Source organism: Mycteria americana, unplaced genomic scaffold (genome assembly GCF_035582795.1).
Source record: "Mycteria americana isolate JAX WOST 10 ecotype Jacksonville Zoo and Gardens unplaced genomic scaffold, USCA_MyAme_1.0 Scaffold_207, whole genome shotgun sequence".
Taxonomy (NCBI): domain Eukaryota; kingdom Metazoa; phylum Chordata; class Aves; order Ciconiiformes; family Ciconiidae; genus Mycteria; species Mycteria americana.
The window spans coordinates 20,946-37,356 of record NW_027445547.1 but is presented as its reverse complement, the minus strand read 5'-3'; the positions used below and the strand labels follow the sequence as shown (position 1 = coordinate 37,356).

At 67.2% G+C, this 16,411-nt stretch overlaps 1 protein-coding gene across 1 annotated transcript in view; it reads left to right on the top strand.

Annotated features, from left to right (window-relative positions):
* Positions 1-650: 650 nt before the first annotated feature.
* DHX16 (DEAH-box helicase 16) overlaps positions 651-16,411 on the top strand; it is a gene marked incomplete at its 3' end in the record, with an annotated part of 36,700 nt that continues 20,939 nt past the window's right edge. Inside the window, 17 exon segments of the mRNA XM_075489586.1 lie at positions 651-928; positions 1,407-1,667; positions 2,041-2,132; positions 3,017-3,127; positions 3,129-3,173; positions 5,015-5,032; positions 5,034-5,072; positions 5,174-5,332; positions 5,334-5,429; positions 5,476-5,598; positions 6,126-6,291; positions 7,286-7,476; positions 7,479-7,589; positions 9,937-10,125; positions 11,140-11,250; positions 12,853-12,968; positions 15,745-15,955. Coding sequence (XP_075345701.1) covers positions 715-928; positions 1,407-1,667; positions 2,041-2,132; positions 3,017-3,127; positions 3,129-3,173; positions 5,015-5,032; positions 5,034-5,072; positions 5,174-5,332; positions 5,334-5,429; positions 5,476-5,598; positions 6,126-6,291; positions 7,286-7,476; positions 7,479-7,589; positions 9,937-10,125; positions 11,140-11,250; positions 12,853-12,968; positions 15,745-15,955 — 2,253 coding nt within the window.

Sequence of the window (16,411 nt, the reverse complement as noted above, 5' to 3'; positions counted from 1 at the left end):
GGCCCTGGAGGCAGAGGGGGCGGGTTTATATTTTTCAGCTGCGCGGCTCGGCGCGGTATTACGGTACTGCGGGAGCGCGCATGGCGCGGCGCGCAGCGGAGGGGGGACGGAAGCGGGTGAGCGCGCCACAGGCCGCGACGCATGCGCAGAGCGCGGCGGTGGGGGCGACGAGGAAGCAGGCGGGGGGGGGGGCGCCTATGCAGTGGCGCATGCGCAGAACGCAGCGGAGGGTGAGGGGAAGTAGGCGGGGCTATCCAGCAGCGCATGCGCAGAGCGTGGCGGTGGGGGCGACGAGAAGCGGGCGCGGCTATGCAGCAGCGCATGCGCAGAACACGGCGGTGGGCGAGGAGGGGAAATAGGCGGGGCTATCCAGCGGCGCATGCGCAGAGCGCGGCAGTGGGGCGAGAGGAGGAAGCGGGCGGGGCTATCCAGCAGCGCATGCGCAAAACGCGGCGATGGGAGCGAGGAAATAGGCGGGGCTATCCAGCGGCGCATGCGCAGAGCGCGGCGCGGTGGGCGCGAGGAGGAAGCGGGGCGGGGCTATCGAGCGGCGCATGCGCAAGAACGCGACGGCGGACGAGGGGGAAGTAGGCGGGGCTGTCTACCCGCGCATGCGCGGAGCGCGGCGGGGGGCGGGCCGCGCGGGGATTGGCTGCGGGCGGTGCGCGCGGCATACGGCGGCCGGCAGGTAAGGCGGAAGTGAGTGGAGCGGCCATGGCGGCGGCGACGGCGGCGCTGGAGCGGTGGGTGTCCGGGGAGCTGCAGGAGCTGCTGGGGCTGAGCGGGCGGCACGTCCCCGCCTTCCTGGTGGCCCTGGCGCGGCGGAGCCGCAGCGTGGAGGAGCTGCTGGAGCGGCTGCGGGAGACCGAGGCGCTGCGGGTGGAGGAGCCGCGCGTGCGCGCCCTTCGCGCGGGAGCTCTGGGAGAAGGTGGGCGGGGCTTCCCCGGCAAGGGGGCGGTGGCTCCGGGGAAGGGGGCGGGGCTTCGGCGTTAGACCCTGCCGGGAGGGAGCGGGAGGTGCTACTGCGGGTGGGGGCGTGGCCCGCCGGCAGGTGAGGGCGGGGCTTAAAGGGGGAGTGGCTTGCGGGAAGGGGCGTGGCAAGTGCCCTGGAGGGGGCGGGGCTTTGAGGGCAGGGGAGCGGCTGGGAGGAGCCTGTGCGGGTGGGGGCGTGTCTCGGGGTGGGGGGTGTGGCTTTAAGGTGAGGAGGGGGCGTGGCCTGCGCGCGAAAAGGGGCGTGGCTTGCATGCCTGAGTACCGGCAGGGTAGTGTTGATGGGGGAGGTGTTGGGGTTCCCGGTGCGGCGTGGCTGACCACAGAGGGGGCGTGGCTAACCACAGAAGGGTGTGGCTAACCACATGGGGGGCGTGGTCAGAGGGGGCGTGGCCTACCGCTGTCCCCGCCCCCAGGTCCCCCGGGAAGCGCCGCGGGAGCCCCCGGGGCCCGAGCGGCTGAGCGGCGGCGGCGCGGGAGCTGCAGCGCCGCAGCCAGGGCTACCGATTGGTCGACAGCGATGACGAGGGGGCAGGCCCCGCCCCCAGCTTCCGCCCCTTCCCACGGCTCCTCCCCCCAGCACTGCCGACGCTTCTTCCCGCCGCCGCCGCCACCACCTCCGCCGCCGCCGCTCCGAGTCGCCCGAGACCTCCAGCCCATCGCCGCCGCCGCCCCCAGTGAGTAGCCCCGCTTCTTGGGGTCCCCCCTGGGTTTTCGGGGTCCCCCCCCTCCGTTATCGGGGTCCCTCCCAAATTATGGGGGTCTTGGGGTCTCTTCCTGCACCCCGGGGGTCACCGCGGATGCTCAGAGTCCCCCTGCTTCTCAGGTTTCCGCCCAGTTTTTGGGGTCCCCCCCAGTTTTGGGGTCTTGAGCTTTCCTCCTGTCCCCTGGGGGGTCCCCGCAGGTGCTCGGGGTCCCCCCAGTTCTTGTGGTCCCCCCTGGGTTTTTGGGGTCCCCCCCCATTATCGGGGTCCCTCCCAAATTATGGGGGTCTTGGGGTCTCTTCCTGCACCCCGGGGGGTCACCGCAGGTGCTCAGGGTCCCCCCCAGTTCTTGGGGTTCCCCCTGATTATAGGGGTCTCGGGGTTTCCTCCTGCCCCTCGGGGGTCACCGCGGATGCTCAGAGTCCCCCTGCTTCTCAGGTTCCCCTCCAGTTTTTGGGGTCCCCCCCAGTTTTGGGGGTCTTGAGCTTTCCTCCTGTCCCCTGGGGGTCCCCGCAGGTGCTGAGGGTCCCCCTGGTTCTCGGGGTCCCCCCGGTTCTTGTGGTCCCCCCCTGGGTTTTTGGGGTCCCCCCCCATTATCGGGGTCCCTCTCAAATTATGGGGGGTCTTGGGGGTCTCTTCCTGCACCCCCGGGGGGTCACCGCAGGTGCTCAGGGTCCCCCGGGTATTGGGGGTCCCCCCTGTTATCGGGGGTTTCCCCCCCAATTATGGGGGTCTCGACGTTTCCTCCTGTCCCCTGGGGATCACTGCAAGTGCCCCGAGTCCCCCTGCTTATGGGGATCCCCCCCATTATCGGGGTCCCCCCCTCAATTATGGGGGTCTCGGGGTTTTCTCCTGCCCCTCAGGGGTCCCCCACATGTGCTCAGGGTCCCCCTGGTTCTCGGGGTCCCCCTAATTATCGGGGTTCCCCCCTCAATTATGGGGGTTCTCGGGGTTTTTTTCTTGCTCTTTGGGGGTCACCACAGGTGCTCAAGGTCTCCCTGGATATTGGGGTCCCCTCCAGGCTTTTGGGGTCCCCCCCCCGGGAGTCTCAGGGGTCCCCTCCAGGCTTTTAGGGTCCCCCCCCGGGATTCTCGGGGTCCCCTCCTGACCCTTGGGGTCCCCCCTGAGCTTTTGGGATCCTTTCGGATGCCGCCTTTCCCTTGGGATTTTGGGGTTCGCATCTTCACCATCGCTTAAAGCCCCCCCCAAATTATTACGGTCTGTGGGTTTTGGGGGTCCCTCGTGGGTTTTGGGGTCCCCCGTGGGTTTTGGGGTCCCCCCCCTGCATGACCTCCCCCCCTCCCCCCCCCCCCCCAAACCAGGGCTCCCGGAGCCCCCCGAGGAGCCGGAAGCGGAATGGGAAGCGTCGGAACGGGAAACGGTTGCGGGACCTGGAGGAACGCGACGCCTTCGCCGAGCGTCTGCGCCGCCGGCGACCGCGACCGCACCCGCGCCGTCCTCGCCCGCCCCGACGCCAAGGTGACGGGCTGGGGTGGGGGGGGTGTGTGTGTGTGTTCCTGGGGGTCCCTGGGTGGGATTTAGGGGTCCCTGGGTGGGATTTGGGATCCCTGGGTGGGATTTAGGGGTCCTGGGTGGGATTTGGGGACCTTGGATGGGATTTAGGGGGGGTTGGATGAGATCTGGGGGTCTCTGCGTGGGATTTGGGGGTCACAATCAGGATTGGGGGGGCCCTGTTGTGCTCCTGGGGGTCCCTGGGTGGGATTTAGGGGGATCCCTGGGTGGGATTTGGGATCCCTGGGTGGGATTTAGGGGGGCTGGGTGGGATTTGGGGACCTTGGATGGGATTTAGGGGGGGGTTGGATGAGATCTGGGGGTCTCTGCGTGGGATTTGGGGGTCGCAAACAGGACTGGGGGGGCCCTGTTGTGCTCCTGGGGGGTCCCTGGGTGGGATTCGGGATCCCTGGGTGGGATTTAGGGGGATCCCTGGGTGGGATTTAGGGGTCCCTGGTGGGATCTGGGGACCTTGGATGGGATTTAGGGGGGGGTTGGATGAGATCTGAGGGTCTCTGCGTGGGATTTGGGGGTCACAAACAGGATTGGGGGGGCCCTGTTGTGCTCCTGGGGGGTCGCTGGGTGGGATTTGGGATCCCTGGGTGGGATTTAGGGGGATCCCTGGGTGGGGATTTGGGATCCCTGGGTGGGATTTAGGGGTCCCTGGGTGGGATTTGGGACCTTGGATGGGATTTAGGGGGGGTTTGATGAGATCTGGGGGTCTCTGCGTGGGATTTGGGGGTCACAAACAGGATTGGGGGGGCCCTGTTGTGCTCCTGGGGGGTCCCTGGGTGGGATTTAGGGGGATCCCTGGGTGGGATTTGGGATCCCTGGGTGGGATTTAGGGGGGCTGGGTGGGATTTGGGATCCCTGGGTGGGATTTAGGGGTCCCTGGGTGGGATGTGGGGACCTTGGATGGGATTTAGGGGGGGGGTTGGATGAGATCTGGGGGTCTCTGCGTGGGATTTGGGGGGTCGCAAACAGGATTGGGGGGGCCCTGTTGTGCTCCTGGGGGTCCCTGGGTGGGATTCGGGATCCCTGGGTGGGATTTAGGGGGGCTGGGTGGGATTTGGGATCCCTGGGTGGGATTTAGGGTCCCTGGGTGGGATTTGGGGACCTTGAATGGGATTTAGGGGGGGGTTGGATGAGATCTGGGGGTCTCTGCGTGGGATTTGGGGGTCACAAACAGGATTGGGGGGGCCCTGTTGTGCTCCTGGGGGGTCGCTGGGTGGGATTCGGGATCCCTGGTGGGATTTAGGGGGGCTGGGTGGGAATTGGGGTGCCTGAGAGAGATTTAGGGGCGATTGGGAGGGAACTGGGGTCCCGGGGGGGGATTTAGGGGACCCATCTGTGCTTGGGGGGGCTGTGCCGAGCTCCTGGGGGGTCTCTGGGTGGGAATTGGGGTCCTTGGGTGGATTTGGGGGTCACAGACAGGATTGGGGGGGGGCTGTCGTGTTCCTGGGGGTCCCTGGGTGGGATTTGGGGGGGGGGGGGGGATCCTGGCAGGGGGTTGGGGTCCCTGGATGGAACTGGGGGGGCTTTGCTGGGCTCCTGGGGGTCCTTGGGTTTGATTTTGGGGGTCCCGGCTGGGATGTGGGGGGGGGTCCCCAGACGGAAGCCGGGGGGGGGGGGGGGGGGGGGGGCTTTGCCTGCCTCCTGCCTCACATTCAACATCCCCTGGGCGGAATCAGGGAATTTGGGGGTGCCCCTTAAACCCCCCCCCCCCCCCCCCCCCCCCCACACACACACCCTGCAGCTAAAATTTGGGGTCCCCCTCCCCTCCTCACCCCCTTTTTTCACCCCCCCAGGCTTACGAAGAAGCCCAAAAAACGCCTCAAAATCGCCGAAGAAGATCAAAAAACCATGGTGAGCTCCCCGAGCCCGCCGAAGCGGGATTGCACCGAGCCCCTTTTTATTTTTATTTTAATTTTTTTTTTATTTTTTTCTTCTCTTTTACATCTTTTTAGGTTCCGGAATTACGTAAAAAATCCCGTCGGGAATATTTAGCCAAACGAGAACGAGATAAATTAGAAGAATTAGAAGCGGAAATCGCCGACGAGGAATATCTTTTCGGGAAGAAGCGCTGACGGGAGCGGAAGCGGCGGGAGCTGGAGTACAAACGGCGCGGTGCGCGACCTGGCCCGCGAGTACAAACGGGCCGGGGAAAAAGAAAAATTAGAGAAAAGCAACCGGTATTACATCCCCGAGGAAACGCGGGGCAAGGTGGGGCACCCCAAAACCCCGCCCGTACCCCCCATCCTCCCCCCAGCCCCCCCCCCACGTCTTCTCCGTCCTCTCGAGGTCCCTTTTGTCACCTCCGCGGCTTTTTCTCAACCCCCCCCCCCCCGCCCCCGATTCCTCTCTCGCCGCCCGCAAAATGGGTTTTCGTCCCGTGGGGTGCTTTGTGGCGCCCCAAATTTTTTCGTTTGTCGCCCCTAAGGTGCTTTCCCGTCGCCCCCAGGATCTTTGCCGGCACCCCGAATTCTTTCTCCGTCCTTTTAAGATGTTTTCTGTCGCTCCTGGGATGCTTCCAGCGCCCCAAATCCTCTCTCTGCCCCCCCAGGGTCCCTCCCGGCACCCCCGGGATCCCCTCCGGCACCCCCAAATCCCTCTCTGTGCACCCAGGGTGCCTCCTGTCACCCCCAAATCCCCTCTCTGCCCCCCCAAGATCCCTCCCGGCACCCCCAGGATCCCCTCCGGCACCCCCAAATCCCTCTCTGTGCACCCAGGGTGCCTCCTGTCACCCCCCAGAGCTCCCTCCAGCGCCCCCAAATCCCCTCTCTGCCCCCCCAAGATCCCTCCTGTCACCCCCAGGATCCCCTCCGGCACCCCCCAAATCCCTCTCTGTGCACCCAGGGTGCCTCCTGTCACCCCCAAATCCCCTCTCTGCCCCCCCAAGATCCCTCCTCTCACCCCCAGGATCCCCTCCAGCACCCCAAATCCTTCTTCCATCCCCCCAAGATCCCTCCCGTCACCCCTGAGGACCCCCTCCAGCACCCCAGATCCCCTCTCTATCCCCTCAAGGTGCCTCCCATCACCCCCAGGATCTCCTCCAGCACCCCAAATCCCCCTCTATCCACCCAGGGTGCCTCCTGTCACCCTGAGAATCACTTCCAGCACCCCCAAATCCTCCCTCTGTCCCCCCAAAGTCCCTTCCATCACCCCCAGGATCCCCTCCAGCACCCCCAGATCCTCTTTCTAATCTTCTCAAGGTCTTTCCCATCACCCTGAGGATCCCCTCCAGCACCCCCAAATCCCCTCTCTATCCCCCCAAGATCCCTCCTATAACCCCCCAGGATCCCCTCCAGCACCCCAAATCCCCTCTCTATCCCCCCAAGATCCCTCCCATCACCCCCAGGATCCCCTCCAGCACCCCAAATCCCCTCTCTGTCTCCTCAAGGTGTTTCCCATCACCCTGAGGACCCTCTCCAGCACCCCAGATCCCCTCTCTATCCCCTCAAGGTGCCTCCCATCACCCCCAGGATCTCCTCCAGCACCCCAAATCCCCCTCTATCCACCCAGGGTGCCTCCCATCACCCTGAGAATCACTTCCAGCACCCCAAATCCTCCCTCTGTCCCCCCAAAGTCCCTCCCATCACCCCCAGGATCCCCTCCAGCACCCCAAATCCTCCCTCTGTCCCCCCAAGATCCCTCCCCATCACCCTAAGAATCACTTCCAGCACCCCAAATCCTCTCTCTATCCCCCACAAAGTCCCTCCATCACCCCCAGGACTCCTTCCAGCACCCCAAATCCTCTCTCCATCCTCCCAAAGTCCCCTCCCGTCACCCCCAGGATCCCCTCCAGCACCCCAAGTCTTCTCTCTGTCCCCTCAAGATCCCTGCCATCACTCTGAGGCTCCCGTCCAGCACCCCAAATCCTGTTTCTATCTTCTCAAGGGTCCCTCCCATCACCCCCAGGACCCCTTCCAGCACCCCAAATCCTCTCTCTATCCCCTCAAGATCCCTGCCGTCACCCTGAGGGCTCCCCTCACAGCACCCCAAATCCCCTCTCTATCCCCTCAAGATCCTTCCCATCACCCCTAGGATCTCAAATTCCCCCCCCCCTCCATCTCCCCAAGGTCCCTCCTGCCACGGCGGGGGGTTTCGGGGGGACACCGGGGTGGTTTCACCGCTGTCATCGCCTCCCCGTAGAAGATCCCCCGAGCGCGAGGAAGCGACAGGAGGGGAGGAAGAGCGCATGGCCCCCCGGGACGAGCAGCGGCGATGGGAGGAGGAGCGAATCGGGGCGGCTTCCCTGAGGTTTGGGGGCGCGCGATGCCGCCCGCCAGCGGCCCCCCAAGGGATTACGACTTCGTCCTGGAGGAAGATGAGATGATCCAGTTCGTCAGCGCCGTGCAGATGAAGGGCACCGAGCCTGATAAGGTGGGGGGGGGGGGGGGTGTTGGGGGTGCTGGAGGGGGGACTGGGGGTGATGGGAGGGGTCTTGGGGGAGTAGAGGGAGGATTTGGGGTGCTGGAGGGGGGCCTGGGGGTGACAAGAGGGGTCTTGGGGGGGGTAGAGGGGAGAACTGGGGTGGTGGAGGGGGGTCTTGGAGATGATAGAAGGGACCCTGAGGGGATTTGGGGGGCTGGAGTTGGCCCTGGGGGTGATGGGAGGGATTTTGGGGAGGCAGAGGGAGGATTTGGGGTGCTGGAGGGGGGCCTGGGGGTGACGGAGGGGTCTTGAGAAGGTAGAGGGGAGAATTGGGGGTGGTGGAGGGGGTCTTAGAGGTGATGGGAGGGACCCTGAGGGGATAGAGGGGGGATTTGGGGTGCTGGAGGGGATCCTGGGGGCGATGGGGGGGACTTTGGGGGGGTAGAGGGAGGATTTGGGGGGCTGGAGGGGGTCCTGGGGGCGATGGGGGGGGACTTTGGGGGGGGTAGAGGGAGGATTTGGGGGGCTAGAAGGGATCCTGGGGGTGGTGGGAGGGATTTTGGGGGGGTAGAGGGGGATTTGGGGTGCTGGAGGGGGGCCCAAAAATGCTGTAGAGGCCATGTGGGCAATGGGGGGGGACCCTGGGAGGACGATGGAGGGGGTTTGGGGACACCAGAGGTGACACGGGGACCCTGGAGGACGATGGAGGGGTTTGGGGACAGCGGGAGGTGACACGGGGACCCTGGGAGGACGATGGAGGGGTTTGGGGACAGCGGAGGTGACATGGGGACACCGGGGTGACCCTGGGAGGACGATGGAGAGCTTTAGGGACAGCGGAGGTGACACGGGGACCCTGGGAGGACGATGGAGGGCTTTGGGGACACCAGAGGTGACATGGGGACCCTGGGAGGACGATTGAGGGGTTTGGGGACAGCGGAGGTGACATGGGGACACCAAGGTGACCCTGGGAGGACGATGAAGGGCTGTGGGGACACCAGAGGTGACATGGGGACCCTGTGAGGACGATGGAGGGCTTTGGGGACAGCGGAGGTGACACGGGGACACCGAGCTGACCCTGGGAGGATGATGGAGGGCTGTGGGGACACTGGAGGTGACACGGGGACACCGAGCTGACCCTGGGAGGACGATGGAGGGGTTTGGGGACAGCGGAGGTGACACGGGGACACCGAGGTGACCCTGTGAGGATGATGGAGAGCTTTAGGGACACCGGAGGTGACATGGGGACCCTGTGAGGACGATGGAGGGTTTGGGGACAGCGGAGGTGACACGGGGACACCGAGGTGACCCTGTGAGGACGATGAAGGGCTGTGGGGACAGCGGAGGTGACACGGGGACCCTGGGAGGACGATGGGTGGCCACGGGGACACCGGGGTGACCCTGTGAGGATGATGGAGGGGTTTGGGGACAGCGGAGGTGACACGGGGACCCTGTGAGGATGATGGAGGGCTGTGGGGACACCAGAGGTGACACGGGGACCCTGGGAGGACGATGGGTGGCCACGGGGCCACCGGGGTGACCCTGGGAGGACGATGGAGGGCTGTGGGGACAGCGGAGGTGACACGGGGACACCGAGGTGACCCTGGGAGGACGATGGAGGGGTTTGGGGACAGCGGAGGTGACACGGGGACCCTGGGAGGTCGATGGAGGGGTTTGGGGACACTGGAGGTGACATGGGGCCACCGAGGTGACCCTGGGAGGACGATGGAGGGCTGTGGGGACAGCGGAGGTGACACAGGGCCACCGAGGGGACCCTGGGAGGACGATGGAGGGCTGTGGGGACACCAGAGGTGATATGGGGACCCTGGGAGGATGATAGAGGGCTTTGGGGACAGCGGAGGTGACACGGGGACACCGAGGGGACCCTGTGAGGACGATGGAGGGCTTTGGGGACAGCGGAGGTGACACAGGGCCACCGGGGTGACCCTGGGAGGACGATGGAGGGCTGTGGGGACAGCGGAGGTGACACGGGGACACCGAGGGGACCCTGTGAGGACGATGGAGGGCTTTGGGGACAGCGGAGGTGACACGGGGACACCGAGGGGACCCTGGGAGGATGATGGAGGGGTTTGGGGACACCAGAGGTGACACGGGGACCCTGGGAGGATGATAGAGGGGTTTGGGGACACCGGAGGTGACATGGGGACACCGGGGTGACCCTGTGAGGACGATGGAGGGCTTTGGGGACACCGCAGGTGACATGGGGCCACCGGGGTGACCCTGTGAGGACGATGGAGGGCTGTGGGGACAGCGGAGGTGACCCGGGGCCACCGGGGTGACCCGGGGGGGTGCCAGGGGGTCGCGGGGACAGCGGGGGTGACCCTGCGGGCGCCCGCAGGAGGCGCCGGCGCCGGTGCCGGAGGCGGAGCGGCGGCGGCAGTCGGCGCAGGAGGTGCGCCGGAGCCTGCCCATCTTCCCCTACCGCCGGGAGCTGGTGGCCGCCATCGCCCAGCACCAGATCCTGGTGATCGAGGGGGAGACGGGATCCGGCAAAACCACCCAGATCCCCCAGTACCTGCACGAGGAGGTGGGGGGCGGGGGGGGGGGGGGGGTGGGGGGCGAGGGAGGGGGAAAGGAGGGGGGGTTGGGGGGCGGGGGGGGGGCTGGGGGGCGATGGGGGGCAAATGAGGGGGGTTTGGGGGGTGAGGGGGGGGAATGAGGGGGGGTTGGGGGGCAGGGGGGGCTGGGGGGTGAGGGGGGGGCAAATGAGAGGGGGTTGGGGGGCGAGGGAGGGGGAAAGGAGGGGGGGTTGGGGGGCGGGGGGGGGTTGGGGGGCGATGGGGGGGCAAATGAGGGGGGGTTTGGGGGGTGGGGGTGGGGAATGAGGGGGGGTTGGGGGGCAGGAGGGGCTGGGGGGTGAGGGGGGGGCAAATGAGAGGGGGTTGGGGGGCGAGGGAGGGGGAAAGGAGGGGGGGTTGGGGGGTGGGGGGGGTTGGGGGGCGATGGGGGGCAAATGAGGGGGGTTTGGGGGGTGGGGGGGAAATGAGAGGGGTTGGGGGGCAGGGGGGGCTGGGGGGTGAGGGGGGGGCAAATGAGAGGGGGTTGGGGGGCAGAGGGGGGGGCTGGGGGGCGATGGGGGGACAAATGAGGGGGGTTTGGGGGGTGATGGGGGCAGAGAGGGGGCCTGGGGGAGTGATGGGGGGCAGAGAGGGGGCTTGGGGGGCAACGAGGGGGGTTTGGGGGGGGGGGGGGCAGAGAGTGGAGCTGAGGGGGCGATGGGGGGCAGAGAGGGGGGCTGGGGGGTGATGGGGGGCAGAGAGGGGGGCTGGGGGGTGATGGGGGGCAGATGGGGGCATCAAGGGGGGGATTGGGGGGGCTGGGGGGGCTTTGGGGGGCAGCTAAGGGGGGTTGGGGCATGAGGGGGGCGATGGGGGGCAGAGAGCGCAGCAGTGGGGGGCAGGAGGGGAGCTGGGGGGGTTGGGGGGCAGGCGGGGGTTTGGGGGGACAGGGAGGGCTTGGGGGGTGTGTGTGTGTGTCCCCTCCCCCCTTGTGACCGTGTCCCCGCGTGTCCCCTGTGTCCCCCCCCCCCCTCCCCCCCCAGGGCTACACGCGGCAGGGGCTGAAGATCGGGATCACGCAGCCGCGGCGCGTGGCCGCCATGAGCGTGGCCGCCCGCGTGGCCGTGGAGATGGGCACCAAGCTGGGCAACGAGGTGACACGGGGACACGGGGGGGACACTGGGACACGGGGGGGGACGTGGGGACACAGGGGGGGGACATGGGGACACGGGGGGGACACGTGGGGATGGGCACCAAGCTGGGCAACGAGGTGACACGGGGACACGGGGGTGGATGTGGGGACATGGGGGGGGACATGGGGACTTGGGGAGGGGGACATGGGGATGGGCACCAAGCTGGGCAACGAGGGGACGTGGGGACATGGGGGGGGACGTGGGGACACGGGGGGGGACGTGGGGACACGGGGACGTGGGGATGGGAACCAAGCTGGGCAACGAGGGGACACGGGACACGGGGACACATGGGGACACGGGGGGGACAGGGGGACACGGGGGGGGACGTGGGGACACGGGGGGGACGTGGGGATGGGCACCAAGCTGGGCAACGAGGTGACACGGGGACACGGGGGGGACATGGGGACACAGGGGGGGGACATGGGGACACGGGGGGGACACGTGGGGATGGGCACCAAGCTGGGCAACGAGGTGACATGGGGACACGGGGGGGGACGTGGGGACACAGGGGGGGGGACGTGGGGACACGGGGGGGATGTGGGGATGGGCACCAAGCTGGGCAACGAGGGTGACACGGGGACACGGGGGGACAGGGGGACACAGGGGGGGGACATGGGGACACGAGGGGGGGATGTGGGGATGGGCACCAAGCTGGGCAACGAGGTGACACGGGGACACGGGGGGGACGTGGGGACACGGGGGGGGACGTGGGGACATGGGGGGGGGAAGTGGGGATGGGCACCAAGCTGGGCAACGAGGTGACACGGGGGGGACACGGGGACACGGGGGGACGTGGGGACATGGGGGGGGACGTGGGGATGGGCACCAAGCTGGGCAATGAGGTGACACAGGGACACAGGGACACGGGGGGGACGTGGGGACACGGGGGGCAGACATGGGGACATGGAGGGGGACGTGGGGACACGGGGGGGGACATGGGGACGTGAGGGACACGTGGGGATGGGCACCAAGCTGGGCAATGAGGTGACACGGGGACACGGGGGGGACGTGGGGACACAGGGAGGGGACACAAAGGACCCTGGGGCCATGTCCTTGTCCCAGGGAGCCCTGAGGAGCACTGGGGACACTAATGCCATGTCCCCGTCCCAGGGGACCCCAGGGGACATGTCCCCATCCCAGGGGACCCCCAAGGCAGATGTCCCCGTCCTGGGGACCGTAGGGGACCCTGGGGACACGTCCTTGTCCTAAGGAGCCCTGAGGACGGACCCAAATGCCATGTCCCCATCCTTGGGGACCTCAGGGGACATGTCCCCATCCTAGGGGACCCCCAAGGCAGATGTCCCCATCCCAGGGGACCCCCAAGGCAGATGTCCCCATCCTAGGGGACACGTCCCCATCCTTGGAACCGCAAGGCACCTTGGGGACACATCCCCATCCCAAGCCACCCCCAGGAGAACATCAAGGAACCCCGGGCAAGCGAGGGGACCTCGGGGACAGTTGGGGACAGCTGCCGGGGGTGGGGGAGGGTTGGGGACTTGGCGGGGGGGGGGAGGGGTGTCAAGGGCCACCGGGGCCCGGCGGTGACGTGTCCCTTGTCCCCAGGTGGGGTACAGCATCCGGTTCGAGGACTGCACGTCGGAGCGGACGGTGCTGAAGTACATGACGGACGGGATGCTGCTGCGGGAGTTCCTGACCGAGCCCGACCTCGGCTCCTACAGGTGGCCTTGGGGACAGCGGGGACACGGAGGGGACAGCGGGGACACGGAGGGGACAGCGGGGACAGCGGGAGGATATAGGGGACACCGGGGATGGTGGAGATCCCAGGGACGCTGGGGACAACGAGAGGTTGGGGGAAAGAAGGGGACGGTGGAGGTGGGGGGATCGGGGGGGACCTTGGGGATGTTGGGGACCTTGCACAAGGAGCTTGGGGACATCGGGGGGGACCTTGGGGATGTTGGGGACATCGGGGGGGATGTTGGGGATGTTGGGGACCTTGGACAAGGAGCTTGGGGACATCGGGGGGGACCTTGGGGATGTTGGGGACCTTGGACAAGGACCTTGGGGACATCAGGGGGGATCTTGGGGATGTTGGGGACATTGGGGGGGACGTTGGGGATGTTGGGGACATCGGGGGGGACATTGGAGACATCGGGAGGGACGTTGGGGACCTTGGACAAGGACCTTGGGGACATCAGTGGGGATCTTGAGGATGTTGGGGACATCGGGGGGACATTGGGGATGTTGGGGACCTTGGACAAGGACCTTGGGGACATCGTGGGGGACCTTGGGGATGTTGGGGACATCAGCTGGGACCTTGGGGATGTTGGGGACCTTGGACAGGGACCTTGGGGACATCGCGGGGGACGTTGGGGATGTTGGGGACATCGGGGGGGACATTGGGGATGTTGGGGACCTTGGACAAGGACCTTGGGGACATCGGGGGGGACCTTGGGGATGTTGGGGACATCAGGGGGGACATTGGGGATGTTGGGGACCTTGGACAGGGACCTTGGGGACATCGGGGGGGACGCTGGGGATGTTGGGGACCTTGGACAAGGACCTTGGGGACATCAACTGGGACCTTGGGGATGTTGGGGACCTTGGACAAGGACCTTGGGGACATCGGGGGGGACGTTGGGGATGTGGGGACATCGGGGGGGACGTTGGGGATGTTGGGGACCTTGGACAGGGACCTTGGGGACATCGGGGGGGACGTTGGGGATGTTGGGGACCTTGGACAAGGACCTTGGGGACATCGGGGGGGACGTTGGGGATGTTGGGGACCTTGGACAGGGACCTTGGGGACATCGGGGGGGACGTTGGGGATGTTGGGGACCTTGGATAAGGACCTTGGGGACATCAGGGGGGATCTTGGGGATGTTGGGGACATCAGGGGGGACGTTGGGGATGTTGGGGACCTTGGACAAGGACCTTGGGGACATCGGGGGGGACCTTGGGGATGTTGGGGACATCAGGGGGGACGTTGGGGATGTTGGGGACCTTGGACAAGGACTTTGGGGACATCAGGGGGGATGTTGGGGACATCGGGGGGGACGTTGGGGATGTTGGGGACCTTGGACAAGGACCTTGGGGACACCTTGGGGACATGGGGGGTGGGGAATATCTGGGGTTGGGGACAGCAGGGGGGAGCGGGGGACGTTTTGGGGGGGTTGGGGACTATGGGGGGGGACAGTAGGGGACATTGGGGGGGTAGGGGGGCAGTTGGGGACAGCGGGGACACGCTGGGGACACAGCGAGGGGCTGGCGGCGCGGGCGGGTGGCACCGGCGCTGTCCTCGTCGTTAGTCTTACTGGTGTCCCTCTGCTGTCCCCACGTCCCTGTCCCCACGTCCCCGTGTCTCGTGTCACATCTTCGTCCCCGTGTCCCCTTACCTGTCCCCACGTCCCCGTGTCCCCACGCTTGTCCCCATACCCGTCCCCGTGTCCCCACGTCCCCATACCTGTCCCTACGTTTGTCCCCATGTTTGTCCCCGTGTCCTCATACCTGTCCCCGCACTTGTCCCTCTGTCCCCACACTTGTCCCCGTGTCCCCACGCTTGTCCCCACGCTTGTCCCCATGTCCCCACGCTTCTTCCCCCATCCCCACCCTGTCCCCACGGTTGTCCCCGTGTCCCCACACTTGTCCCCGTGTCCCCACGCTTGTCCCCATGCTTGCCCCCGTGTCCCCACGCTTGTCCCCCCACCCCCATGCTTGTCCCCACGCTTGTCCCCGTGTCCCCACACTTGTCCCCATGTCCCCACGCTTGTCCCCACGCTTGCCCCCGTGTCCCCACGCTTGTCCCCCGTCCCCATTCCTGTCCCCACGCTCGCCCCCGTGTCCCCACGCTCGTTCCCGTGTCCCCACGCTCGCCCCTGTGTCCCCACGCTTGTCCCCCTGTCCCCATTCCTGTCCCCACGCTTGTCCCCATGTCCCCATTCCTGTCCCCACGCTCACCCCCGTGTCCCCATGCTTGTCCCCACACTCATTCCCGTGTCCCCACGCTCACCCCTGTGTCCCCACGCTTGTCCCCCTGTCCCCATTCCTGTCCCCACACTTGTCTCCCTGTCCCCACACTTGTCCCCACGCTCGTCCCCGTGTCCCCACGCTTGTCCCCCTGTCCCCATTCCTGTCCCCACGCTTGTCCCCCCACCCCCACGCTTGTCCCCCCACCCCCATGCTTGTCCCCACGCTTGTCCCCCTGTCCCCACGCTTGTCCCCCTGTCCCCACACTTGTCCCCACGCTTGCCCCCGTGTCCCCACGCTTGTCCCCCTGTCCCCACGCTTGTCCCCACGCTTGTCCCCATGTCCCCACGCTTGTCCCCCTGTCCCCATTCCTGTCCCCACGCTTGCCCCCGTGTCCCCACGCTCGCCCCCCTGTCCCCGTTCCTGTCCCCACGCTTGTCCCCCTGTCCCCACCCTCGTCCCCCCACCCCCACGCTCGTCCCCACCCTCGTCCCCGCGTCCCCGCCCTCGCCCCCGCGCCCCTCCCCGCAGCGTGATCATGGTGGACGAGGCCCACGAGCGCACCCTGCACACCGACGTCCTCTTCGGGCTCATCAAGGACATCGCCCGCTTCCGTCCCCAGCTGAAGGTGCTGGTGGCCTCGGCCACCCTCGACACCCAGCGCTTCTCCGCCTTCTTCGACCAGGCCCCCGTCTTCCGCATCCCCGGGCGCCGCTTCCCCGTCGACATCTACTACACCAAGGTGACGGGGACGCGGGGACGACGGCGGGGGACGACGGCGGGGGGATGTGGGGACAAGGGGGCACGGGGGGACAAGGGGACACGGGGGGAGAAGGGGACGCGGGGGGACAAGGGGGCAGCAGGATGCTGGGGGACGGGAGGGCAAGGGGACGCTGGGGGGTGGGGGGGATGTGGGGCGCTGGGGGACGTGGGGACACCTGGGGACACTGGGGGGTGTTGGGGGACGTGGGACACGGGGGACAAGGGGACATGGGGACACCTGGGGACACTGGGGGGTGTTGGGGGATGGGGGACACGGGGACATCTGGGGACACTGGGGGGTGTTGGGGGACACGGGGGCACTGGGGGACAAGGGGACACCTGGGGACACTGGGGGGTGTTGGGGGACGTGGGACATGGGGGACAGGGGGGGACACGGGGGGACAAGGGGGCAGCAGGATGCTGGGGGACGGGGGGG